The sequence below is a fragment of the Vitis vinifera genome, chromosome 14 (assembly GCF_030704535.1).
Source record: "Vitis vinifera cultivar Pinot Noir 40024 chromosome 14, ASM3070453v1".
NCBI lineage: Eukaryota > Viridiplantae > Streptophyta > Magnoliopsida > Vitales > Vitaceae > Vitis > Vitis vinifera.
In genome coordinates, this window is record NC_081818.1 from 28,015,067 (window position 1) to 28,041,777 (window position 26,711).

Genomic DNA, 26,711 nt, shown 5'->3' on the forward strand with positions numbered 1-26,711 from the left:
AATTAGGAAAATAGTGAAAAAGGAATATTTCATAATTGGTTCCCGCTTTTCAGCACTATAAATATGACCTGCTGGCGGCACCCACTACTCCACATTTCCTGCAGTACACTCATCCTCATTCAGTCATTCGCCTTTCTCCATTTCCGGTTAGAAATCCCTAGTTTTTTGGATTAGGTTTCTTAAGGGGGGAAGGTAATGGGAGCTCACTGCAACGGCGACGTTTCAATTCACAGCTTCGCTTGCTCTCAGGATTGCAGATTCTCCAAGCGTATTTACGACAATGTCCACGGCAACATTTACCTTGATCCAGTACGAGCTTCTTTTGCTGTCTCTGCTCTCGATTTTGATTTCATTCTGTGATTGTTTGTTTCTCTTTTCTTCGGTTACTTTTTTTATTTTCTGGAATTGGAGTTTGATAGCATGAGCTAATTTGTGGAAATCTTGGAGTTTAGGAATTTCAAAGCATGATCTCTGAAAAGTTTCGGTAGAAAAGAAAAGGAATGGAAAAAGAACAGCCATATGTGTAATTTTTCTCTGCCTTGATTAGAAAAACATTTTACAATGTTTTTTCCCCGGCTTCGAGCGTAGGCTGTTGTATCAGTCTGAACAGCTCAACTGATTACGGTGCCTTTTTTTTTTCTTTTTCTTTTTTTTTTTTTCTTTTTTTTGTATTTTTTGGATTGTTTTATATATACCAGTTGTTCGCGAGTAGAGAAAATAATTTAGCAGGAGTTTTTGTTTGAATTTGACATCTAAGCTTATTCTGATAATTCGCGAACTGAAATTTGGGATCTAAACCTATTGAATTAGTTACACAATTGAATTTGATTTCTATTTTCTCTGTGATAACAGCTGTTTTTGAAGTTTATGGACACTGAACAGTTTCAGAGGTAAGTTGAAATTATGTAAGGTTTTCTAGCGTAGGAATCTACATATATATTTCTTTCATTTTTTTTTCTTTTTGTTGTCTTGGAATGACGCAATTTTTCCTAGAAGTAATTGTATATTTTTTGATATTTTTATTTTTATTTCAATGTACAGGCTTCGTGATCTAAAACAACTTGGTGAGTCATCCCCTGTCTATTTCTTGATCTATTCTCATGAAAAGGTGCTCCAAATTAAACCAGTTTGAAATAATAACATTTGGTGAGGTTCGAGAATTTCTTCAATGGACGTCTTATATTTCACATTGATAACAACAGTAATTCAATCAAAAAAAGAAGTTTGTAGGTGATCTCTCATTAATCATTTAAGCTATGAACAGAGGAGCTATTTATACAAGGGTAATACCAATTCTTTAACATGATGACATGTTGGTTGAATGGTTACAACTGAGCAACAGCATGTCTAACGGTCTGGTAACAACCATCTGTTAGTCAACTCACTGTTAACTATCTAACACACATAAACCTTGAAGGATAATCTGCAAATAAATTTATATACTGCAATTCTTGAAATAATGAATGGAGTTCTGTTAGTGCTCTCATTACTTTATCAATCAGGTTGCTGTTAGGGGCTCTTATTGGACTCAATCAGGTTGTGTATAATGCTTAATTAATTATAAGATGGTTTAGGATATTATATGATAGGTTAAGGACCCCTCATGATTGTTGTGACAAATGCATTAAGAGCTTTTCCCTTTTGTCCTATGTTTTTATGACTGTCGTTCTGAGTTTTCCAGATTTTGATTCTAATTCATGAGTTATGATCTCAGATTGAGTTTATTAGCATAGAATTTGTTAACAAACTTCTTTTTTCTGCAATGCTTTTATTGTTATTATGAAGTAAAAAAATAGTATATTACTCTTAAATGATACAGAGATTTGTTGAAATTCAGGGAAGTTAAAACAAACATCATAGATTTAGTTAAATTTTAACCTAAAGACAAGTGATCATTAGATCTTTGAATGATGATTTTTATTGCAGAAAATGATTCCAAGCCTTATGGTTTATTTGGAGATTCATCCTCCAAAGAGAGAAGCTCAACGAGCCTGCTCTCTTCGAGATTCATGGTTTCATTTATCAAGATTGTGTTTTGTTACAGCCACTCAAAATCTGCCAGTTCTTATATATGCTTTATTGATTAGGTGTAATTCTGTTCAATCAACCGAAACAGACATCGGATTGGGCTTAGAAGCCAGGGCGTACCTTGTTTAGCAAAGGGCATTACCACCTTGGCTGTACCCTGTAGGTTAATTTATAAATTCTCAAATCCACTTTTAACCAACTAGTGTACTAAGTTGTTATCCAAGCATCAGGAATAAATAACTTAAAACTTACTTAAACTAGAATCTGATTAGAAAATATAAGTAAAAATTGATTGACCATGCAACTGCATTGAGTCTTTTTCAATCAAAAGGGACAAAATGAAAGTCAAATGAAGGGTAGATTTTGATTCTTACTAAAACACCGAGAAAAGAGCTTTTTCTAGTGGTCATCTTTGGCCAAGATAAATGGTTAATCATTAATTATTTCAAATTCCTTTTGAGATTGGTCTTTTAAATTAAAGCATGCAATAGGTGAAAATTATGCATGTTTTTCTTTAAGATTGATAGAAAGCATGATGTAGATTGGGGGCTAAAATCCTAACTTTTAAAGCTTTTAGGAAAATTTGTCGTTCAACACGTGATTTGTTTGCCTATGTTACTGTGTACTATTTATTACCTTATTAATGATACTGCTTGTTTACTATATAAAAATTAGCAACTTGCTGCTCGGAGTACTAATGAGAATATGATAAAACACATGGATTTATTTTTACTTTTATTTTATATGTGTATATTTGGATATCCATGTTATGAGCAATTTATATGGAAAATAAGATGATGATCCAATTATATAAATTTGTCTCACCCACACCTTGGTTTTCATCCGTAAGTATACATTTGATTAGATGACCTTCTTGAAGAAAGGTTCTACACTTATGGATCTGGGTTGTTTATATTGCTTGTGTTACACCAGGATCACAATTGTGTGATGACTTTAACTGCTTTCTATCTCTGTGGCATTCGATGAATTATCTTTGTCAAACTGCTTGCACAGGCTTAAAGATATTGCTGAAATACTTTTGCATGTATTTCAGGTATGGCACACATGGTTTATCCTGGGGCGGTGCATTCTAGGTTTGAACATTCTCTTGGGGTGTATTGGCTTGCTGGTCAAGCCATTCACAAACTTAAAACTCAACAAGTATGGAACTGTTTTTTATTTGCACGATCACTGCATAACCTAAAATTTTGACAATATGTTATTTATAAGCCTCCATCTCTGCAGGGATTTGAGCTTGGTATTGATTGTTTTGACATACGAACAGTGAAACTTGCAGGTAATTATATATATTTTCCCTAAGTGCTGTTATTTGAATTCAACTAATTCCTTCCTTTGGCTCTGGCCATTCAATTTACAGGACTCCTGCATGATATTGGACATGGACCTTATAGTCACTTGTTTGAACGTGAGTTTCTTCCTCGTGTTCATGGTGGCCGCAAATGGTAAACTTTACATCCTTCAATAGAGTGCATCTTTCCCCTTCATTAGCGTACAAGTACATCAGAATTCAGCTAGGCAATAAAGGAAAATATATATGTAAAACATTATTATTGAAAGCCAAAACACCTCTATTTCCCTTGTTCTACTTATGATTTTTCAAAATTACTTCTATCACTTCATTGATCAAATAATAAATCAGATAATTCAGATTGGCCCTATTCATCCTCTACTCCTACCATTCCTCAAATTTTCTGGAATTGAAAGTAATAGTAGTGGATAAACATCTCTCCAATGATGCTGAAAAATAGATAGGAAAGAAATAACATGAGATAGTGAGCACGTGCCAGAGCAAACTGGGATATAAGTTCCTCCTTTCCCACAATGCCACTTGTTTTGATTTACTTCTTTCCTCTGCCACAAAAAATAATTTTCTTTGTTTCATGTTACATTTGTATGTGCCAGGTCTCATGAGCAAATGTCAGTGAAGATGGTTGACTATATTGTTGATGAGCACCATATTGACATTGACTCCGAAACCATTAAACAAGTTAAAGTAAGTTGATATTATTGGGGTAATTTGTTCCCACATTGTTTTTCTTGAATATAGTGCCTAGTATTCTTATATTACCACAGTATAATGATTTCAAACATGTGGATTAATAGAACATACATGCTGAAAGTTGTATAGCACTTGAATAGGTGCAAATGTCTCATCTTGTATTATTCACTCTATTTTTTTTCTTCTTTGAGTTTTAAATTTAAGGCTATGGTATCCCCCATTTAAATATTCTTAAAAGAGATTCTCTTATTTAGTCATCCATTTGTGGGTAATTGCTAGATCCTTAATCTAGTCATGGTCGCTACTGCATGACTGGATACTAAACCATGTTAGGCAAACAAGAACGTTTGTTTTATGGTGGCTAGAGAGCTAGCTCTCACAATGTGTTTGCTCCTTAACTAGTTTCTCCTCTTCCTCCACTGAGCCAGTTGATTCATCCACCCTCATTTCTTTCTCCTATGAGAATTTAGTAAATAATGAAATTTATAACCGCTCTATCCACTGCACCCTCAACCTAAATTTCTAATAGCCTCATGACTCTTTTATCCTTTTGACTTCACATGAAAAACCTCATTGTCTTTTAGGAGTGAAAGTGGGTAATCTGATAATTTTAAACTACAAGAGAGTTTTCTTGATTTATGTTGTGGATGTGCTGACTTTTCTTGTCAATGGATGGTTTGAGAAAGTTTTTTTTTTTTCTGGTATCCTTTGAGTTCCATCTCATAATTCTAATATTATTGACTTTACCTTGATACTTGCATTGATTTTGGTCCTCCTATAAATATGGATAGATAATTAGTAAAATGAAACAGTGTATTACTATTGTAAGCATGGTATATACTTTTGTAAGCAGGAGTTATATATGGATTTAACTTTTCTTTTAACATGATTTAGATTTCTATTTTGACAGGAAATGATAGTAGCTAGCTGTGGAACTTCACAGGCAAAAGTAAGTTTTTGGATGATCCATTAGGCATATTTGGAAGAACCTTTTGAACACATCTTGTGCCTGCTGATGTAGTTTTGTTCTATTTTTGTTATCACCTGTAGAGCTCAAGAGAGAAGCATTTCTTGTATGATATTGTTGCAAATGGTCGAAATGGAATTGATGTGGACAAGTAAGTGAAATTTATTGGCTAGATCCAGCCATTGGAATTTCATACCCTTCCCTCCTTTGTTTCAGCCTTTAGTTTAATGATTAAACGTGTGGTTATGATACAAAACTGTAATTCTTTGAGAACTTCATTGATTTGCAGATTTGATTACATAGTCCGAGACTCTAGAGCTTGTGGCCTGGGATGCAACGTTGAGTTTCAGAGGTTTATTTTATTTTATTCATTAGAATTGTTTTGAATAATTCTTTTGTTGCTCAACATATTCTTCTTTCCATTGAATCTTAGTTGACTCAAATCTCAGATAGTCTTTAATTTTTTCTAGTGTTCTATTTCTTTTTTGAATGCATTGTTATATTTATCCATCTAGAAGCTTAAAACTATTTCCTTTTAGATATCCTTACTTCTGATATCACAATATCATATTATTACTACTGTTATTGAACTAAGTGCAAGAAAAACATTATAATAAAATTGAAAGATTTTTTTTTTTTTTTTTTCTGATAGATGAATAAGAACTCATGTAAAAAGAATGCGGAAAAGGGGGCACAGGAAGTGTATAAGGAAATGTCCAAACAATAAAAGTAATTGGAAACTAAATACAATGAAAACCATTTCTCCAGCATCATATTGTCTTCATCACTTGCAGGATAATGGAGGACATGCGGGTTTTGGGTGATGAGATATGCTACCGTTATAAAGATTGTTAGTATTTTTGGTGAATTCAATCATCATTTTTTTTTTAAAATGCTCTATATTGTCTTCTGCTCATGATTTGATAATTTTGCTAGATCTTACCATCTACAAGTTATTTGCCACCCGTGCTGATCTGTATCGAACGGTGTATACACATGCAAAAGTAAAGGTGTGAAATGCAAGTAGTTTGTCAGTAATACATGTAGTTCTGCCTTTGTATGTTCAACCTTAAACCCTTTTCTGTTCAATTTGTTATCTTCTGTCTATTTGAAGCTCTAATATGTTCAATGTGACGGGGTTACTGTTTGTAGGCAATAGATCTTATGGTACTTGATGCCCTGGTGAAGGCAAATGATTATCTAGAAATTTCATCTCACATTGATGACCCTGCTCAATACTGGAAGGTTTTGAGAGCTGTTTACTTCTATTTTCATATCTAAATAATTTCCAGGCCACATCATTAAAAGTGCTGTACTTTGTTCATGGCATTGCAGTTAGATGACACAATCATTAAAACTATTGAAACAGCTCCAGACCAGGAGCTAAGGGAGTCTAGAGATTTGATACGTCGCATCAGAAGAAGGGATTTATACCGGGTATTGAAACTTTATTGATTTTTCCTTTGCTCTTAGTTATAATTTCTTGCAAGTACGCATGGTAATCATGGATGCCTTGTTTTATAACATGAATATTGTTAATGCACTTGTTATTAAGAATTAATGCATTGAAAAGCATTAAGTTCAAGTTGCTGTTTGGCTTTTCTTTGGCAGTTCTGTAATGAGTATGCTGTTCCAAGGGACAAACTAGAAAATTTCAAAGATGTCACAGTGCAAGATATTGTTTGTTCCCAGGTCCTTCCACAAACTTAGTTATATACATATTTGCAGGTTTATTTAGGTATGTTGTATTCTGGGCTACATCAAAACATATCACTTATGTTTATTCTTTCAATATACAGAAAAATGGAGCCATACTAAGAGAAGAGGATGTTGTTGTTGACAATGTCAAGATTGATTTGACTCGGGGAAAGCATAACCCTCTTGAAAGGTACTTTAAAAGAGTAGGAATTTATGCTGAATCTGAAGAAGTGATCTCCTTTCCCACCTGATCTTGCAGCAATCACATTTTGGTTATTAACAATAATTTCTTTTTGTGCATGTATGTTCTCTTCCAGCGTCAGATTTTTTCAGGTATAGAGATTCACTTTTATTGCCAGAATCTTATGAATTCTATTTTTTGTTTATGCTCAATGTTGTCAGCTTCTAAATGTGCTTGGTTAAGGCTAGAGATTAACATTGTCCCTGTTTATAGTAATGCCAAAATCCATTGGCATTTTTGCTTTATGTTCAAAGTACAAATGTTTTGATGATGGAGACATCTAGAAATACCACAAAAAATTACTGGTTGATTTACAGGCCTCCTTCAGAGCATCAAATTCTAAGACCATCAACAGTTTTAGTATCAGTAAAAGTGGCCAGATGTCCTATCACTTTCAATTTGTCATCACTTTCCAAAATGTATGCCTATGGTAGAAAACCTTCATCTGGTCCTTTGGTACTTTCAGTAGGTTGCTGGTTGTACGTTAACTGGAATAAAGAACCATCTGTCTGGGATGGAATTGGTTAGTAAAGTGTGTCTAGATATTACACTCCAAAAATGGGAATGTTTGAGAAAAACTTATCCAAGAAAAACTTCACTAAGTCTACTGACTTAGATGTGAAGGTAACTGTCATATTTCAGCTAGAGATATCATATGGAAAGACTATCCAGTTTTATCTGAAACTTCTGATCTGTGTTTTCTATTTTGTCCAAGAAGTTTGAGAAAAAATATGATTGAAAATGAGAGAACTCCAATGTGGCTGAGATATATAGACTTAATCAAGAAAATACAATCTAGCATCAAGACTAGTTCTGGAGACATATCTCAGTATATAATAATATACTAATGTATTGAGAGATGAATATTCATTCAGTTGCAAAAGGTAGTAGATGAAAGGAAGCCTTTCTTAATCAGTTTCTATTGTGGTATTTCCCTTCCTGAGCTTTGTTCCTTCAGTGGCAGCTTTAAGAGCTGCTGCTGTTTCAATTCAAGATTATGCAGACATCTTTCTTTAGTACTTTTTTACTTGGATGAAAATTCTATTCAGGATTATGAGAGTGATGAGAAATTCTCGATAAGTGATGATCGCATCAGTCACTTGCTGCCAACTTCTTATCAAGATATGATAGTGAGGGTGTACTCCAAAAAGCCTGAACTGGTATGTGGAAAAAAAAAAATGCTATTTTGGTTTCATCACAATTTCTCTTTGCATCCACTCTATTCTGGTTTACATTTTCTTTTTCAATACAATGTTACAGGTTGGAGCAATTTCCGAGGCTTTTGAAAATTTTCAGGTGAAGACCTATGGAATCAAGGCACAAGTACACGCTACACCAGAGAAGAAAATAAGGCGAAGGTAGTGTTATCATTAGGGGCCATATGTCTCTTTGTTTTCTTCTTAAAGAAAAAAATTCTCCAGTTACAACACTCCCAAATTCAGTGTAGTTCAAATATCATACACCTAGTATAGTCATGCTTTGCTTAACTGATCCATGCTATTGTTGATGTAAAAACATCTTTTATGTAACCTATCAAAAAGTGAAAACATATTTAATGTACTTGATGGCCATTCCTTAAATTGGGAGACTGCCACTTTATATAGGATCAACTTGTTCAACATGTAAATTGAATATTTGTGAAACTCCCTAATCTGGTAACTTTTGTGGATTACTATGATGTGACCAAAGATCAATGGGTGCTCTCTCATTACAAATGCTAACATTTAGGCTGTGGTAGTTGTCCAACAGGCTTGCAACCAAGACGCGTTGCATGAGTCTGAGCTATATTATGATGCTATGTGGAGAATATATACCAGATTTCAATAAATTATAAAGTTGTCTTCAGTTACTGCTTGTTCTAAATGTGGGTTCTTACTTCCCATGGCATTTTTCATTCCTCTAATACATGATTGGGACGGGGGTTATCTGATGAGTTCTATTCATCCATCAAGATTCACGATCTCAAGGTTTTATTTGGGGAAATGATAATCTTATAAAGAATTGTCTAGTGTCAATTATATTCCGATAGGAGCTACTGAGGAAGTGCATATTTTTCCTTGATCAGCTCTAAAAGCAGAATAGATTCTGTTCACGGGGCGGGCACGTACGTGACAGAATGTCCTCAAGCACTTCACGTGGGAAGTGGGTAGCTGTAAAAATTTCTCATAAACATTTACAGATTTGTTAGTTTGAAAAGGACACCATTTTGCCAAACTTGCAAGCCCTGCCTGTGTGAGAGAGACTTTCTGGAAGGATAAAGCTTTGACGCCACCCAGATCACGGGAATCAATGGCGGGTCTCTATTATGGCACCATAAGAAAACTGGTAACACTCCGGCCCCGTGATACCCTGAGTCCCTGACTCTACTCTTCTCCTGATGGCCCTTGAAGTCAAAAAGAGTAGGCTTCACGGGCAGGCAATAATGGTGCTCTAATACAGGAGAAAGATGCTCTCCATCTCTCACACTCAATAAGGTAAAAAGTTTCCACAAGGGCAGTGCTGGTAAACATTTGCTAGATTACACAATTGACCAAATAATCAGTCCATTCTTACCAGCCAGAGTGTCGGTTGGGTAGGAGGCATAGCTGTATTTGCGTCACTTTTAATCTGTAATGAAGTTTTTCATCTCCTTTCAATGTTCCTGTTCCAACTTCACAATTCCCCTACTCTTCAGTCCCCATTTGGATCATGGATTCAGCCTAGTCAGGCAGCAAAGTTGGAAAAATTTCCCACAAATCATATGGATTTGATCCATGGTTCTCAGAAAATAGGCAGTGGATGTTGGAGAATTATGAGACATGGAGCTGGGAATTGTCCCCTGATTTTACTCTCTCCGGATATGGGAGATGTTTAGAGCACAATAAAAGAATCATGTATTAAGATGAGAAACATACCTCACTGATTGTCCTACAACCAGATGCATATCCAGGTCTTTAAATATAGGTACTATTTTCTCATAGTAAGTTCCCTTTGAAATTTTGGGATGGTTGCAGCTTTTAACTTTTATCAAACAATTACCACCGAAGGTGGTTTTTCCTTTTTTTGTCCTGTGACTGCTCAATTAAAATGGTCGGTTTTGTCTGGTACTCAGATTCCATCTCATTCACTTGTATCCACATAAAGAACATAATGGCTTGGCCAGAAAAAAAAAAAAAAAAAAAATCCCACTTTCATTTTATTCTTCCTAGAGGACCTTTATCTACATCTCCTTCCACAACAGCCCTGGGACCCCACTTTTGATAATCATAAGCTTTGTTTCTGAAAATAATTCTGGGCCACACCCACAACTCAACGCACATTGAAGTACAAGAAAGAAAGAGGCAAAGCTGCTTGCTTTCTTTGATGGCTTTGTTCAAAGTACCCTTGAAAATATCCCTTCTTCCCCCCACACCAACCATCTGTTGCCTCTTGTATATAAATCTTATCCCCATCTCGTCTTCTCTGTCTTTATACTAAAGCATGCTATCATGTAATTTAGCTTCCCCAGTATGGGAAACCCATGAGGAACCCCTGACCATTATGTCTTTTTTCTTTTCCTTGGTTCTTTTTCCTCTCATCCAATCTGTAAGTGACGTTTACTTGATCATTAAATCATGGCCATTGCTTAGGTTTTTTTTTTGAAACATTAGTTTAATGTGAGATTCCAAACAAACCCTTTCTGGATCTTAACAAAAGGGAAACAAAAGTAGTAGGATTCTTAGTTCCAAATCTCCATTTGTTCATAATTGTTATATTAAATAATGGGACAGATGTTGTCAACATTCATGAATTTAATAAATAGAAGGGAAATAATATAATAAATTCATGAGTGCGAAGCAAATAATACAACATCTATAATGATAGGAGAAACGCCTCTCTAATAGTAGGGCTATTTTTTTCTCCTAAGAGGATAGATGGGTAAGAGTTATTTGTGGAATATGCTATCGCTCTTATGGAAGTAGACAAAAAATGAAGCTTTATGAAGGTCTTGTTTGTTAGAATCACATGGAATTCCATCAACCCTAATGGAAATTTGTAGCATCTTTGAATTAAAGGAAATTCATAGTCATTAAAAAGACTTGAAAGCTCTAAAAATGGAGAATAAAGGACCTTGTTTCTTTTGGAAAAGTATTATAATTTTGGAGACGAAAGAAACAGTAGAATTGAAGAAATATGGAAGTTGCAGGGAAGTATAAAGAGGAAGAGGTGGTGGCAGTGGAGGTTGGACAGAGGGAGGGGGAGACTAAGGTGGGTCAGAAACACATGTCCTATTCAGGCAATATCCATGTGCCCACATGTATGATATATATTTGACGGAGAGAGAAAAAAAGAAGGGAAGAAGAAACAATAAGAGGAAAAAAAGTGAGAGGAGTGAGATGAAAGAGAGTGGGGACACACAGAAACAAAACCCACCAACAACCCCTCCTCTCATTAGCTCTTCCTCTCCAACATTGGCAGTTACTCTTGTCTCTGCGACTGCTTCTTCTGCTTTCTTATCTTGGGGTGTTGGTATTCTTCCACTACTGTTTCTGTGTTCACATGTTTTACATATAAGATAGTTGGTTATAGGTTTTATAGAGTGTGTGGGAAGTCTATTGAAGAAAAATGAAGGAGAAGAGTGACGGGTTTGTGAGGGCAGATCAGATAGATCTGAAGAGCTTGGATGAGCAGCTTCAGAGGCATCTCAGCAGAGCATGGACTATGGAGCAGAAGAAGGAGCAGCAGGAAGAGAGGCCCAATACTCGAGAAGAGTGGGAGATTGATCCTTCCAAGCTCGTCATCAAGAGTGTCATCGCTCGTGGCACTTTTGGGACGGTTCATCGTGGGGTTTACGATGGCCAAGATGTTGCAGGTGTGTGGGGCACTGTGTTTTTCTTTGAATACCCATTTATTTGACGTTCTACGTTGGTTTTCCGTGTGTTTGTGGTGATTATTCGGACACCCATTTGGTTTTTCTTATCCTTTCATGAATATAAGTTCACTTTCTGTTTGGCTGTCGAGAAAATGTTTGGATGGAAAGGGAAATGCTTAAGAGAGGACCAAATAGGGCCTTGTATTATGAGAAAAAAAAAAGTACAATGGGCATAATTTGGCTGACAAAAGGGATGGACTTCTAATGACTGATAAGAGTTTAAAATTTTGACGTGGGACTTTTCTTGGTTGAACTTTTGGCTTTTGGGGCCATTTTTAAGGGTTATTTTCTGTTTTTAGTTTTTTTTGGCTTAGTGGGCGAGGGGAGCTACTGCTTTTACTGTTGCCGGCTCCTAAATATTTATGCCTGCACATATATTCTTTCAAACTCTGTTTGGTTGATGGGAAAATGCATGAAGAAGAAAAATTTTAAAATTCATTATTGGGGACCAGAACTAATAATTGCCTCCACTAAAATGAAGTTAATACAAATACTTGGTTTGGTTACACATAGCATTCATTTTAGAAGTTCGAAAACAGAGCATCCTCAGTTTTCTTAGCAACTGAAAGGAGGAAAAGCGTTTTCTTTTTTTTTTTTGTTTTTCATAAAAGTACTTCCTGTTTTCAGTCTCTGTAGATTATAACAGAGTGCTTTGTGATCAAGCCATGTAGAACCAGCCTTGCAAAACCCGTGATTCACGAGAAGGAGTTGAGTTGGCAGTTAGCTGCCATAATTTTGATGTCTTTCTTCTTTTTCCTGAACTTTCATGTGTCCCAACTCATTATTGATTTGTACTTATTATCTCACTTCTGTGGGGATAAAGTAACACAAATGAAAGCTACTGAATTACCATCAGCCCATTGTAGCCTTGTGTTATATCTTGGCTCTCCACAAGTGGAAGGCCCAATTGCTTTTGTCTTGAGGAAGGGGGGGCCTTGCCCGTGGGCTTGGCAAATGCGATCTGTTGTTCAAAAGAAAAGTACCAACTGAAATTGGTGTTATTGTCTATAATATAAAGATCTAATATCAATGCTCAACTCGACAACTCATTAAAAGCTTTGTCTCAACTATCTTGAGTTGGTGGCTGATCTAGGCATCAACAACAGTCTCTAACTAAAAGCTACAACCATGTTTGGTTCTGTTTCATAGTTTTAGTTATTTATTTATATTTTACTTATTTATTTATTCTCATCTTCATGTGATGTTATTTGATTTGGGATCAATATCTTCTGTGATGTGTGGTTGCTTTAGCTATCAGCCGAGGAATTCTTTTTTTTTTTTTTTTTTTTTATCAGAAGCAAAACATATATATTGAAAATTAAAAAGAAACATGAGAAGGATGAGGAATCCTCCCCATGCTTTACAAACCTGATCAAAAGAACTAAGTAAACCTCCACTAACCAAGGAAGGCTATACAAAAGGCCTATACAAGTATAACATCTCCTGACCCTATAACTCAGCTGAGGAATTCTTACTCTTCCAAATTATGCATATTTAGATCTCAAATGCCAGACCACCATTTCATATTTTTGTTTACCTTTTTCATCCCTTTCTTCTTGCATAGTTAAACTTCTTGATTGGGGAGAGGAGGGCCACAGAACAGAGGCTGAAATAGCTTCACTTAGAGCAGCTTTTACACAAGAAGTTGTTGTATGGCACAAGCTTGATCATCCTAATGTAACTAAGGTATGTTTGTTTGTTTCTGTTTTTCTTTTTGTTTTGTGAATTAAAGTTACATGGTGTAACATATTGCTTCCGTTAATTCATTCTGTGTTGTATCATTATCTGATATTATTTCAAACAAAGTTCTAAAAACATGAGGAGTTAATATTGTTTGAAGTCCAGAGATTGAAATGTTGGATAGATATTGAATTTTTCATCCTGCCAAGATGGGGAAAAATAAGATGCATGTGATTCCTTACCTCAACCTTGGTCACAATTGAAATAAATTAAATCTTCCAATCAAGTGGTGAGATGAATATTTGCATCCACAAAAGAAAGTCAAAGTACTATAGCCCTTAATGTTCTCGTAATGGAATTGTTGGCTAATTCATGACTGGTGATAATTTCAATATTGTGGACTTTCATGATACTAAACAGCATAAAACTCTGTAACTGTGTTCATATTTCTGATATTTTGAAATGTTGTCATAAAATAATTTACCTGAAATCACCACGTTTTATTCCTTAGCCTAATCAAACCATCATGTTTGGATAAGATCACAGTGGCTGTCAATTTCATGATACTTTTGAAATAAATTACTTCTAGGCAATAATGTCATCTTTCCCAAATGCCAATCAGACAGTCTCAGTTGGTGTCAATGATAAGGAAATTACAATGATTTTTTAATTGTAACAAATGTAATAGCATAAAATGATTTTATTTTCTTATGTTCAAATACTGGAATGGGGTAGTTTTCTCAAATCCAATTGTGATTGTAGCTTAAGCCCAATATGTACTCTATTGGGTGCCTATTTTTCCAATCTTTAAGGTTGTCCATATATGTGCAAAATGTGGAAAGTCCTAGGTTGACAAGATGAGAGGAGCTGGAGTACTGCATATTGGCATCAAAGGACACATATTGTGTTGTCCAAGGTGGTCAAAAGAACTTGACAATATTTAAACTTAGAAGTCCCCATAACTCAGAAATATTGCGTTGTCCAATATTATTGTATGTATGTGCTTCTCTGTGATGTCAATTGCTGCAGAAATATTTCTAACCCCAAAATTGAGTGCAAAATTGCAAACTGGCAATTTGGGCAAGCTGCAAACCAAGTCATCAGAAGAACTTGACAATATTTGAACTTAGAAGTCCATGACTCTATGCTCTCAGTCTAACGAGCATCTACTTATATCTTATGGCCTGCCTAGCCTCTGCCTCCATTTTGCTTGAACCTATTCCCATCCCAATCTCAAGCTTCAATAGACAAGTAATAGCTACATAGTATGGTGATCAGTGTTCCTAGAACACTGAAAAAGGCTAAAACAGTCATGGCTGACTGGGCAGTAGCAAAACCTAGTCTGGTCTATACTTGCTTGCACTTTTGGCACTTGGCATGATACTTCTTATTATGTGTTGAACATGTGTGCTTGCTCGTACTTTGATACTCATAAGCTAGATGTCATAATAAAGGATACCACGGCAAAGGTGCTGTGACTGCTATTTTTACTGGAGTTTTTATCCACTAGTAGAAGATTTTTTTTCTTAAAAAAAAAGGAGACAAATTTCGACATCTTTAAGTCTGTATAACTGCAGATAGCCGGTTCAATAGGTCTAGCTGAAATTTGTTGTCTAAAAAGGTTGTTGAATTGCCTTGCTTGAAGGTTTGGCCCCAGATTTAGTGGGTTAGCAGGATTAATGTGTAGCCAATCCCCAATAATTTAGGGCAGGAAGTGGAATACATGATTTTTCTTCTAGGCAATAACAGCTGAGGTGCATCCTTGTGACTGCCTCAGTATTAATCAATGCCTAATCAATAAACTATTCTGTTGCCTTCCATATGTATTAAAAATTTAAAACAACGTTATAATCAACAAAAACTAGAAATGCCGCATGGCTTTGTATGATAATAACCAATTCTGCTGCCAACTTTGATGATCTTTCTTCTTTTATTGTTTCACCATTTAGATTCTGCTTCTAAGTCAAATAGCATGTTCAAGATTTGCCACATTCTGTAAACTCTTTACCTTTGCTGATTTCTACTTTGTTCCATGTTGAGGGTTGAAATGATATTGTTATCGTGCTGGGCTGGTGCTCATTGCTGCAAAATGTTCTTGTAATATACCCCTGGATTATTTCCTTAAAGATTCTGTTTAATATGGTCAATCTATAACCTCTTCTTATTTCCTTGTCTACATCTACTGAACAAGGAAAAAAATGTAGTGCAGCATGGGTATCACTACTCAGAAATTGTCTGGAATCCTTTGTTATTGCAAATTGTCTTTGTAATTTTAAATGTGAATTTCCTTTTGCAGTTCATTGGGGCTACAATTGGCTCATCAGAGCTAAACATACAAACAGAAAATGGTCACATTGGCATGCCAAGTACTGTATGTTGTGTTGTTGTTGAATATCTTCCTGGGGGAGCACTGAAATCTTACCTCATAAAGAACCATAGAAGGAAGCTGGCTTTCAAAGTAGTTGTCCAACTGGCACTAGATCTTGCACGAGGGTCAAACTCTCACGCCCCATCTGTATCTTATTTTATTCTTCAAATCTTTCAAATGTGAATTATTTTCCATTGACATTTTTTTGAGGTTTGGCATGTCAAAGATTTTCTTTCACTTGCAAGATATTGAAGTTGCGCTTAGGAACTCAGCCTTTGAGCTACTCTTCTGTCTATTTTTTAGGTTGAGCTATCTTCATTCTAAGAAGATTGTCCACAGAGATGTGAAAACAGAGAACATGCTTCTGGACAAGACTCGTACTTTAAAAATTGCTGACTTTGGGGTTGCTCGCATGGAGGCTTCAAATCCTAATGACATGACAGGCGAGACTGGAACCCTTGGTTACATGGCACCAGAGGTATTCGCTTGGTTACTAAACAAAACTCTCTCTCTCTCTCTCTCTCTCTCTTGTTCTCAGCTGATCAGAGGGCTGCATATGCCACTTACACAATTGGGTAATTATTGAAACTGGTGTATATGAAGGGTCTAATTGTTCCAAGAAAGGTGCGTGTGCAATTTCAACTGAAAGTCACTGTTAGACCCTGTGACAGAATAGATAAACCTTTATTCTTCTATAGATTTTCTACGTTTCATTAGAAATCATTTTCCGATAGAAAACACAAGTTTCTGTTGACTACATCACCAAACAACGAGATTAATTCAAATGGTTTTTAAATCTTTGCTACATGGCCAAATTATGTCTTTGTTGGTGTATTCTAGAGGTATACCTGTCTTAGAAAACCAGGCGGAAATTTTTTCTTCTGTCCTGCATATAGAGAAGCACAGGTATCATTATAGTTATTGCTTGAAGCTGCAGTTTGTCTCCTTTACTGGAAATGATTTCTGCAACAAACCAAGAGCCTGAGTGTATCTGTATCTGCCAAAGTGGCTTCACTTGCTTGGCTTCTAGCCAGCTCTTAAAACGTCAAATTATATAATCAATTCAATGACTTGGCTTTCCATAGCAGTTGTTGATACTATATGTGACTTCTTTAAGCTCCTGAGTAGTTTATTGGCTTGGAATGGGACAGGTTCTCAATGGCAACCCGTATAATAGGAAATGCGATGTGTACAGTTTTGGTATCTGCTTGTGGGAAATTTATTGCTGTGACATGCCATATCCAGATCTCAGCTTCTCAGAAGTGACCTCAGCTGTTGTCCGCCAGGTACTGAACACACAAGCTTGATTGAACTATCATATTTCACAATAGGAAAAATAAAAACGTACCATGATTGATATATCATATAATGGTATTAAAGGTTAATAACAGTTAGACCAGCTGGTAGTAATGTTTTATTTAATTTTTATGCTATGTAATACAACATGTTTGCTGCTGATAAGTGCTACAGCCACTGTATTAGACATTGTATATTAGAAGAATAATTAAACTTGTATAAGTACAGAATCTGAGGCCTGAGATACCTCGTTGTTGCCCGAGCTCTCTTGCGAATGTAATGAAGCGATGCTGGGATGCTAACCCTGACAAGCGCCCAGAGATGGACGAGGTGGTATCGATGCTGGAGGGCATTGACACATCCAAGGGTGGAGGTATGATCCCTCTAGATCAACCTCAAGGCTGTTTCTGTTTTGGCAAGTACCGAGGGCCTTGAAAGAATTGCTCTCTAAAGCAAAGAGATGGTACAGAGTTCTGGAAATCCAGCTTGTATTTAATTTAAGGTGGAAGATTTGGGATTTCAGAGATGAAGGGATACAGAAATGCGGTTTGGTTTTAGCCTTTTAGGATAAGAGGAACTCATCAATTTCTGTTTGTTTGTCGGATTTTTGGATGCTGTAAATCTTTTCTTCTTTCGTTTTCCCTTAAAAAGGAAATTGTGTATTTGATAGAGTGGCCGATTCCAGGATTTGTTGGCCTAAACAACGTTTCTGTAAGATGAGCTTTCATGTAACAGTCAGATATTGCCATGTTGAACTGTTAATTCAACAGGGTAAATTGCTAAAAAATGCCTTTCCTGATGTGCATTACTGAGGGCTTAATTTGGAACAATTTTTTCCCCATGAGCACTGAAATAGTCCATGACCCCAGCTCAGACCATCTGAGCACCCCTGTACTGCAGCACAGTGCTTGCTCATATGAACAAGGTTGATCCAACAGAAGGCAGACCCACTGGGCCAGTTATCTGCAAAATCCCATTCTGTGTATATCATCCCATCTTCTTTAAGAGGATGAGATTCCAGTTCTTGGACCATTTGATTTCTGCCATTCTGGAAGGATAACATATCTGTTGTTGACAATATATCAACCTTCTTTTGTAACGGTAGGCGTCAAAGCCCTTTAGAATTGTTTCCATCAGCTTTTTCCTGTTCAGGAACTCAGATTTATATCCAATTTCACTATGAAAGCATTCATTTAGAGGCACTTATTGAGTTCAGAGTGCTTATAAATCAATATGGATAAGCATTGTCTGAAATGAATACAGTCAACTTGAAATCAGGGAACAAAACAATGTACTTAAAAAACAAAGCATGCTGCTCTCTTATTAGCCAAACCGATTTGTAGGGCATGGCAGGCTCACAATCATGCATGTTATTTGATTTTCATGGTACAGGGAGAGCTAGCCAGCAACAATCTTGTAACTTGGATTAACTAGGTTATCCAGTCCAGAGACTACTTGAATTGATTCTATCACATCACCAACTTTGAGATCTGCCAACAAAATTTCATTTTCTGTCACATATCCAAACACTGCATAACGGCCATCCAATATATTGGCATTACTAGGAGTCAGTTCACTTTCTTTCAGTAGCCAAAATATCTGGCTTGACGCGGAATTATCGTCAAATTCCTGCAGAGTAAAATGAAAAAACAAAAAAAGAACAAATATCATTTAGCCATCAAGTCCATACACATATGTAGAAATAGCCATGGTATGAATTAGAGTTCTTACATCTCTTGCCATGGCCATTGTTCCAAATGCATTAAATGGAAGCTTTGTTTGAGCCTTGTACAGACCAAGCTCCTGTTCAAACACCAATTATATCAAGCCTTGACAGATCAAAGCAATCATCGAGATTTTAGGACAGATTATGAAGTCTTTTGACCAAAAATATATCAAAGAGCATTAAGACAATTAGCAGAAAAGAGAGGAACGAAGAAACTAACACAAGGGGAAAAATGAAGTACTAAACGCTAAGGTATTATGCCTTCCATTTGAAGAAGCTGGTTAAAAGTGTCCAGGTCAATACTGGACTCTTCTGATTGGGCACCATACAATTTCCACAGTTAATGTTAAATATCCAAGAGTCTGATTAGAGTTTTTTTTTTTTTTTTAGTTCTTCTATTTTTCAAGGAACTCCTCGATAAAGCTATTAAACTTATTGACTGTAATTACTAGACTAAACTCGAGATATTCTTTTTCTTTTACAATAAATTACAGTGCATCTAGGGCAGCTATTTTTCACACACATGATTTAATTATTTTAATCATTTTACTTGTCCAACCTGCCGGGATAGCCCAATTGGTCAGGGCGAACATTGTGAAGTCTGGTCTCACTAACTGGCACATGGTCCTAGGTTTGAATCCTGTTACTGATGATACCCTGAATTTATACGATGTTGGTTGTTGCAAGGCGGTCAACACCCTAAGGTTTGGGTCCCCATGGAGAGTCCTAAGGGCTTAGCCATGGAAGGTTCCTCGATTATAAAAAATAAAAAAATAAAAAAATAAAAAAATTATTTTACTCATCCATTTATTTATTTTCATGAATGGAGCACTATTGATCACTTAAAATGCAGGATATAGAATTTAAGTCATCCGCCTCATGGTTTCATTTATCGAAAGCAAGTGAATATGCATGTGTTGTGGGTAAAGGGATTTGATATTGATTAATTTCTACTAATATGCTTTTACTAGAAACATTATTTATTCTCTACAAGTTTAAGGAATGTTCAACAAATAATTAAATTTATGTTGAAGAGAGAAAAGTCAGAGAGAGAGAGAGATTACTTCCAAAGTCGCTCCGTAGAAAGGTATTTTTTCTCCTTCCACCATGATTTCAAGTGGTACTGTCCGGGGCTTTTCTGTACTTGGATCAATAAAGCCCTCTGCAGGACCCTCAGGATCTCCAGTTTGAACAACAAATCCATCAGCTGCAACAAAAAGTAAATCTGAGTTTTATCGAAAGAAAACTATCAACTTAGCATTGTATACAATATGAAATTATCAACTAAGCATGATGGAGGCAGTAGTAATTGGAAGGCAAAGAGGGGGGAGTGGAGAAGAAGGGGCAGGGGGAGAGGACGGCTTGTGGGGTCGGTGGTGGAGGGGTTGCTAGACCTCCATTCATCCAATAGTTAGAAACACTTGAATCAGTTAGTCATTATCCTGTTTTTAGATGATGCATAATGACATCAAACTGAATCAAAAAATGTCAAATAGAGGGTCAAGGTTCATTGCAATTGAACATGTAATCTTACTTCCATAGGGCAGTCCACAAAATTGATATGCTTATTGTCCGAACTAGTAAAGAAAAGCTCCAGTCTACACAATTGCATAAGTTTCAATTTAAGATTTAAGATATCTTACCTCTTTGGATTTCCATGCCATCATAAAAGTGCCTCTCCACCAAATCTAAAAAATTCCCAGAGGTTACTGGGGCATTGTAACCATCTAGAACTATTCGAAGCACACACTCATCCAGGTTAGGATTGTCCTTGACCTTGACCTTCATATCCACGGTTGCCCTCCCCTTCAAGAGAGGCATGTTTTGGTATTCTTCAGGCACTTCGTATGGGAAGCCATCCACCATATCCTCTTCAACACTGCAGAAATGCAATGCCCCAGGAAGATCTCAGCTGCAGTCAATGACAAGGGTATATATGAGAATATATTATTTTAAGAGGATTAGCTTGTACAAGTCCTTCCCAACTGTGTTAAAAATAGGACCTACTACAAGTATGATATGGTTATTAAAGATCATTCCCCAATAGGTCTAAGGAAAACCTTCATCACAATGACCCCCTGTTTTAGCCTTCTAGGTTGCATCAGACACATTCCCTTGTCTAACACTAATGTTTAAAGTTTAAATCTTTCTAAGGTTGCAGTGATATAACCTTGTTCCTTATTGGACACCAACACCCATATTAGGAGAAGATCCTAGGAAATGCCTGGTAACGCCTTCAGGTTGTTGTACCCTTGAGCCACAGGAATCATCAATAAACCAGAGTTCTCACAACATATTTCAGGCTAGATATAAATTACCTCAGGAGCTTCTTTTCAGACACTTCTCACACATTTTTTTTACGGGTTAAAGATATATTAGATTGTCAACCACAAGGAGGACCAATAGACATTTTTGTCATTCTGAATTGAGAAAAAATTTGGAAACATAATACAAAGACTCAATATCAGGGCCTTGCCCCACAAATCTGAAATTCCCAATCTTACCTTCACGTTGCATTTTGGAACTATACAATAGTAAACACCCATTTCACTTCCTCTGTTTTCTGGTATGTTTAAGAAAGTAATAAATAAAGCTTTAGTATGCCATTGTTAATGAGTTTATCATGCTACTCACTCTCCAACATATTGAAGCAGCTCTTTTTGTTTAGGAGCAATCGCATCTCTATTCCTGTCCACCACAATTTGTTCGAGCTCATCCATTCCAACTTCCAGCTTGCCAAGCAATTCTACTCCATTTTCCTTCTTTGATTCTGCTAATCCTGCAATAATTAAACTCTTACCCTGCTTGAGAGCTCGAGACGCTTGCCTCACATTCTACAATTCATTTAGAGTCAAACCCCAGTTACTATTAATTCGAGGTTTCCACAGCCAAAGCTAACCACTAGAAACCATGACTATTAATTACTGTTAAAAAATATAAAGCTCGAATTTCTTACCCTCTCAACAGAGTCGAGTGCCTTGACTCCAGCTAACTTCAGACTCTCACTGATATCTTCAAGTGGCTTTTGAACCTCTCTAATAGCCTTATTGTCAATAGGCAGCGCATTCCTCAACAATGCTCCTGGGTCCTTAATTGGCGGTCCAGAAATTAATACAGACAAATCAGGCAATGCTGGAGTGGCCGCATAGGCATCAGCACACCAGTCCATTGCAGGTACTCCTGTCACCAATCCAACCGCCAAAGCTATAGAAATTGCACATTCCTTCAAGGAAAAGGACTTCGCTTTCTGCTCAAAAGTGAACTCCCATTAAGTTCCATTTAATACTGCACAATGATCCCCAAATCTGACAAATTTTCAACTATGTTCTTCAAAAGCACTAGAATTGAACACAATTCCAAATTGCATAGTTTTCACTGAACAGAAAACGGTCCTGACTAACCATTTCATGACTCCAAATATTACACTAAGTGTAATAAGAACAAGCTCAACTCCATGAATTCTAACAATCCAATTGGAACTTTATATTCTCAACAGAGTCTTTAATATCCTATAGATCGGTTGAATTATTCAATCTAACAAACGAGACTCATAATTTGCTCAATCCCATTTTTCCTTGTTATCAAGAAATCCACATACAAATGGCACTATAATATTTATGTAGTCACATCAGTCAAAATTTGACTTCAGAAAATGCACAATGTAGAACTAAAACTAGGGATAAATGATTAAAAGAACATGTAAAATGAAGATCAAAGCTCAAACCTTTTGATTCTGAAATGGGGGTGGGTATTGGGAAAAACATCTGGGTCCGAGCTTCCGAGTCCAAGCACTCCTCTGAGAAACTGGGAAGCGAAAATGGTTGGTGGGTATTCTTGGGGTGACGGGTTTGGAGGTAGATAGAAAAGAACAGGCGTGGCAGGAGATAAAGGCTGCCATGGGTGTTTCACAAAAATGGCATTAGGGTTTTGAGAGAGAGAAAGAAAGGATAAGCTTTTGGGGGAGGAAACTGAGACTATGGAAGAGAATGAAAGGAGTGTGGATATAGTATAGTATTGTAGTAGATACTGCGGCCAGGTCGGCCTCATGCTATGGATAAGATAACTATTTGGATTTTGAGATTGCGTACTTGAAGGAACTGAACATGGGCTTGAGAGCAGGTTGGGCTTTACTAGGTGGCCAAGATCATCCCTAAAAAATGAGCCCACAGACACAAGGAGGCAAGCTACCCACTTGTGAGTGGCGACTCAAACGATGGCCTTCATTCGTTTGAGAAATAAGCAATACACAAATGGGTATTGGTTAAAACAGAGGATGGTAGTTCAGACTTAGAAAGAGTCCTAAGAGAGAGTCCTAGGACAAAACTCTGATAGAGTCCGAGTCCTGAGGAATAAGATAGGTCATTTTCCAGGGGAACTCTTCAACATGGCAAAATAGGGTTAGGATGTTGGGATTGAGCCACATGGGCCCACCATGGTACCAGGATAGAATGCTATGCGGGCTTAAGGCTTGGTCTTGAGTTTGACTCATGGGGACGTCTCCTTAGTTGGAACAAATAAACAATCAATAAACAATTGGTGTGATTGACGGTCACGGTTCTGGGCCTTGGCCTTTCCTTTAAAAAGGTGTTAAGCGTCAACCATGATAGGTCCAATCCCAACAAAAAACTTGTACCAGGAGTTGGTTAAATATAAGGTTTAATCCCAGTTTCAATTCCTCCTGAGAACGCCTCCTTAAAGGAACAAATAAATAATTTGTGTAATTAAGGAGTCACGATCCTGGGCCTCTGGCCTTCCTTTCGGAGGTGCTAAGCTCCCAACATAGGATTCTTTATATAATGAAGTGTAAAACCAATAAAGAATCATTTAAAAGAAAACCAAATCCTTGATATTATGAAGTTGCATCTGCATACGACTGAATGGCCTTATTTCTCGACATCAATCTAAACATGAGAGGCAACTGTGTACAACTCAAACTAATTGGTCTGTGTGTGGTACTACTCCCATTAAAAATAATAAACCTAAAACTATACTAACAGAAAGAAAAATCTAAAAGCACACAGCCCAAAGAAGAGGGTGAGATCAAGCAGCAGTGTTTGCAGCAGTAGCTTGTGGTGTTGGTTTATTTAGTCTCTTAGGGCTAGCCAGCTCCACTTCAGAAGACTTCCCCTTCTCTTTGCCCTCTTTGTCCTTTGGAGTAGACTTGTAGTAGCAGGCATATAGGATCAGCTGTATAGCCCCTGACACTGCTCCCAGCCCATTCCCTATCTGTAAAGACCCAAAGCACCATAACTTGTTTAACTTTAAGAAGAGTGATGAAAAAATAAATTAAATTAAATTAATGAGATTAATTAATTATGTACCGTGATGTAGAGATCAAACTGGATGAGAGCGTAAGTGAGCCAAATGACTCCATTAAGGAAGTTGGTTAGTGAAAGATAAAATGGCATGTATTCCACACTCTTTGTTGTGATCACCTTTTTCTGTTCAGGAATTGACACGCTTTATTAATACTAATATATATATGTATATGTATATATGGGATTGAAAATTAAGAGACGTACCATGACGGTGAGGGGTGAAGCATACATGAGAACTCCGAAGACAACACAGAAAATCCCAACCAAATTAGACCTTGAGGCATGGGTGTGGAGTTTTGTCAGTGTCACCACAACGACAGCAGCCATGAAAGCCAATTCCAGGCAAAGCACACCTATTACCTTCAACTGCATACCAACCAAGCCGTATCCCATGAAGATTCAAACAATAACAATATGATTTATTTACTATAAATAAAACCTTCCTGGACTCTATCTGATATCGATTTACAGCCATGAAGATTAAAAGGATAACAGTGAGATTTCTTTTCTATTAATAACAATCAATTGCAAGAGTCCAAAAAAATCCAAAAAACCTTCCATACCCGTATTTTTATTTTAATCAAAGGGGATTTTGTTTGATATCAGTACTATAAATCCAAAAAAAAAAAGTTTCCATATAAAATAGGAATCCTCTGAATTCCTAAAAATAATTTAAATTTCATATATTCATTGATCAAAGATAGTATCTAAAATGGTATATCATGATTTCTTTTCTAACAATTAATAGCAAGAGTCCAAAAAAATCCAAATTCAAAGTGAAACCCTTCATACTCGTATCTTTATTTTAATCAAAGGGGATTGTCTTTGATATGGTATATCATGATTTCTTTTCTATTAATAATAATTAATCGAGCCCAAAAAAATCCAAATTCAACATGAAACTCTCTTTACTCATATCTTTATCCTAATCAAAAGGGATTATGTTTGATATCACTACTACTTGTTCTCAAGAAAAGTATAAATAAGAATCCTTTAAAAATAATTTAAATTTCATATATTCACCGATCAAATATATAGTATATAAAATCATCAAAGATAATACATCTTTGCCCAAAAAAAATATATGAAATATAATTAATAAAAAAATATTGTAAAAGCCATAGTCATATTCAAATCAATGTAGATAACAAACATTATTATATCAAACAACTCAAATTAAATCACTATCAAACGAACTCTAAAATTTAAAATTCAATCATGATTCATGACGTAATCATATATCCAATCATGATTCATGACGTTACCCATAACCCATATTGGATTTCAATTTTCAACAACCTAACAACCTGTGATTCGTATTCATATTCATTCGGTTCAGATGGGAAGTAAGTTAAAGAGAAGAATGAAATGATTTGACGCATACCCGGCCTTTGTTGGGAGCAAATACGAAATAGATGGTGAGGTAAATCAACTCGACTGCAAGCCCAATGCTGTTGATGGTCACCACCAGAGTACTGTTTGGATGGACTACTGGTAGTCCATAGAAGATCCAAAACATGCAGTTCATCACTGTGGCTAGGTACGGATCTGGACTGAACTCCTCCACTGATCTCTTCTTCCATATTCTCCAAAATGTTGGACTGCAACCATAAACACATACAATCGCTTCAATTTAATTATTAACAAAACAAAATAAAAAAGGAAAAAAAAAATCCAAATCTTCTCTTCCGAGCAGTTAACTAATCTTGTTTGGATAGCAAGAAAAAGTTAGCCCCTCGTTATAGTGATCAAAGACGTACGACGGAGAGGCGAATAGTGCGAAGGAGATGACATTCCCTGTACCGAGAGAAAAAAAAAAAGGTTAGTTATGATCTCAACATTAATGAGAAAGAAGAAAAACTTCACAGCAAGAACTTCACCAGAAGATCTTGAGTTTTCTTTTCCCACCTAATTTTCTTCCTAACCAAACGAGAAAAGCATACCGTCCAAAACGCAAAAGGCTCAAAATAAAGAACATACCAATAATACCAATCACAGTCCGAGCCGTGTCTGCTCCAGTCATTTTCAAAACAAGAACGAAAAACAGACCGTGAAAGAGAAAAGACAGGAGAAGAAGATGGAGATGAGTTATATCATATCTGTGTATATTTATACTTGGTGAAAGAGAAAAAAGAATTGGATCGTGACTCGATCTTTGTGTCCATTCCAAATTCGAATGCAACCAAAAATCTTCATTCTGTTACTCATTTTTCAAATTAATTTGCTCTTTTTTCCATCTACCAGATAACATTTCGATTATATTTCTAATTAAATATTAATTAGTCAAATTTACTTTCAAAGGAAACTTTATATTTGTGATTTTTTATTAATTAATTTTATCTTTATCCATCTTATCCTTTTTCAAAAAGATTTTTTTTGGTCCTTTTTAATTAGATATACCCAAATACAAATTGGTCACCACCTACTAAAGATGGATAAAAGATATATAAAAGTAGTAAAACTAGTTTAAGTTTTTAT

General features: G+C 36.2%; 4 protein-coding genes across 5 annotated transcripts; 2 read left to right on the top strand and 2 right to left on the bottom strand.

The window, feature by feature from the left end:
• The first annotated feature begins 73 nt into the window (after window positions 1-73).
• On the top strand, window positions 74-8,581 carry LOC100245722 (uncharacterized). Its single transcript, XM_002278593.4, has 19 exons — window positions 74-309; window positions 853-890; window positions 1,042-1,064; window positions 3,083-3,189; window positions 3,274-3,325; window positions 3,407-3,491; window positions 3,952-4,042; window positions 4,959-4,997; window positions 5,099-5,166; window positions 5,305-5,367; window positions 5,810-5,865; window positions 5,952-6,025; window positions 6,168-6,260; window positions 6,351-6,452; window positions 6,627-6,707; window positions 6,815-6,903; window positions 7,031-7,046; window positions 8,004-8,114; window positions 8,215-8,581. The coding sequence occupies exons 1-19, from the start codon at window positions 196-198 to the stop codon at window positions 8,314-8,316; spliced, it is 1,404 nt and encodes a 467-aa protein (XP_002278629.1). The 5' UTR covers window positions 74-195; the 3' UTR covers window positions 8,317-8,581.
• A 1,602-nt stretch (window positions 8,582-10,183) lies between these two features.
• On the top strand, window positions 10,184-17,994 carry LOC100268039 (serine/threonine-protein kinase STY13). 2 transcript variants are annotated; one of them, XM_059742873.1, is made up of 6 exons: window positions 10,184-11,785; window positions 13,410-13,531; window positions 15,822-16,072; window positions 16,197-16,371; window positions 17,045-17,179; window positions 17,418-17,994. In XM_059742873.1, the coding sequence occupies exons 1-6, from the start codon at window positions 11,539-11,541 to the stop codon at window positions 17,622-17,624; spliced, it is 1,137 nt and encodes a 378-aa protein (XP_059598856.1). In that variant the 5' UTR covers window positions 10,184-11,538; the 3' UTR covers window positions 17,625-17,994. The 2 variants fall into 2 exon arrangements, with proteins under 2 accessions (XP_059598856.1, XP_002278739.1); XM_002278703.5 differs by having other exon boundaries at window positions 15,822-16,018.
• Window positions 17,995-18,350: 356 nt separating this feature from the next.
• LOC100262894 (peptidyl-prolyl cis-trans isomerase, chloroplastic) lies at window positions 18,351-22,920 on the bottom strand. The gene is made up of 7 exons (XM_002278771.5): window positions 22,640-22,920; window positions 21,872-22,162; window positions 21,550-21,749; window positions 20,559-20,794; window positions 19,980-20,122; window positions 18,921-18,992; window positions 18,351-18,818 (listed from the first exon to the last, which is right to left on the bottom strand). Exons 1-7 carry the CDS (start codon window positions 22,811-22,813, stop codon window positions 18,588-18,590), a joined length of 1,347 nt encoding a protein of 448 aa, XP_002278807.1. The 5' UTR covers window positions 22,814-22,920; the 3' UTR covers window positions 18,351-18,587.
• An 818-nt stretch (window positions 22,921-23,738) lies between these two features.
• On the bottom strand, window positions 23,739-26,470 carry LOC100256108 (bidirectional sugar transporter SWEET6b). Its single transcript, XM_002274546.4, has 6 exons — window positions 26,214-26,470; window positions 25,994-26,030; window positions 25,618-25,834; window positions 24,438-24,599; window positions 24,237-24,356; window positions 23,739-24,141 (listed from the first exon to the last, which is right to left on the bottom strand). The coding sequence occupies exons 1-6, from the start codon at window positions 26,254-26,256 to the stop codon at window positions 23,956-23,958; spliced, it is 765 nt and encodes a 254-aa protein (XP_002274582.1). The 5' UTR covers window positions 26,257-26,470; the 3' UTR covers window positions 23,739-23,955.
• Between the last annotated feature and the right edge of the window lie 241 nt (window positions 26,471-26,711).

Bases quoted from the DNA above. Each gene is read 5' to 3' on its own strand.
- LOC100245722 (XM_002278593.4), top strand. From the start codon at position 196: ATGGGAGCTCACTGCAACGGCGACGTTTCAATTCACAGCTTCGCTTGC. The intron at 4,998-5,098 runs GTAAGTTTTTGG...TATCACCTGTAG, and splicing joins GTGGAACTTCACAGGCAAAA to AGCTCAAGAGAGAAGCATTT. The intron at 6,261-6,350 runs GTTTTGAGAGCT...ATGGCATTGCAG, and splicing joins ACCCTGCTCAATACTGGAAG to TTAGATGACACAATCATTAA.
- LOC100268039 (XM_059742873.1), top strand. From the start codon at position 11,539: ATGAAGGAGAAGAGTGACGGGTTTGTGAGGGCAGATCAGATAGATCTG. The intron at 13,532-15,821 runs GTATGTTTGTTT...TTCCTTTTGCAG, and splicing joins ATCATCCTAATGTAACTAAG to TTCATTGGGGCTACAATTGG. The intron at 16,372-17,044 runs GTATTCGCTTGG...GGAATGGGACAG, and splicing joins TTGGTTACATGGCACCAGAG to GTTCTCAATGGCAACCCGTA.
- LOC100262894 (XM_002278771.5), bottom strand. From the start codon at position 22,813: ATGGCAGCCTTTATCTCCTGCCACGCCTGTTCTTTTCTATCTACCTCC. The intron at 22,163-22,639 runs GTTTGAGCTTTG...ACTTTTGAGCAG, and splicing joins CCCCATTTCAGAATCAAAAG to AAAGCGAAGTCCTTTTCCTT. The intron at 18,993-19,979 runs GTAATCTCTCTC...GTGTTTGAACAG, and splicing joins TCTACGGAGCGACTTTGGAA to GAGCTTGGTCTGTACAAGGC.
- LOC100256108 (XM_002274546.4), bottom strand. From the start codon at position 26,256: ATGACTGGAGCAGACACGGCTCGGACTGTGATTGGTATTATTG. The intron at 26,031-26,213 runs GTATGTTCTTTA...CTCTCGGTACAG, and splicing joins GACTGTGATTGGTATTATTG to GGAATGTCATCTCCTTCGCA. The intron at 25,835-25,993 runs GTACGTCTTTGA...TTATGGTTGCAG, and splicing joins GCACTATTCGCCTCTCCGTC to TCCAACATTTTGGAGAATAT.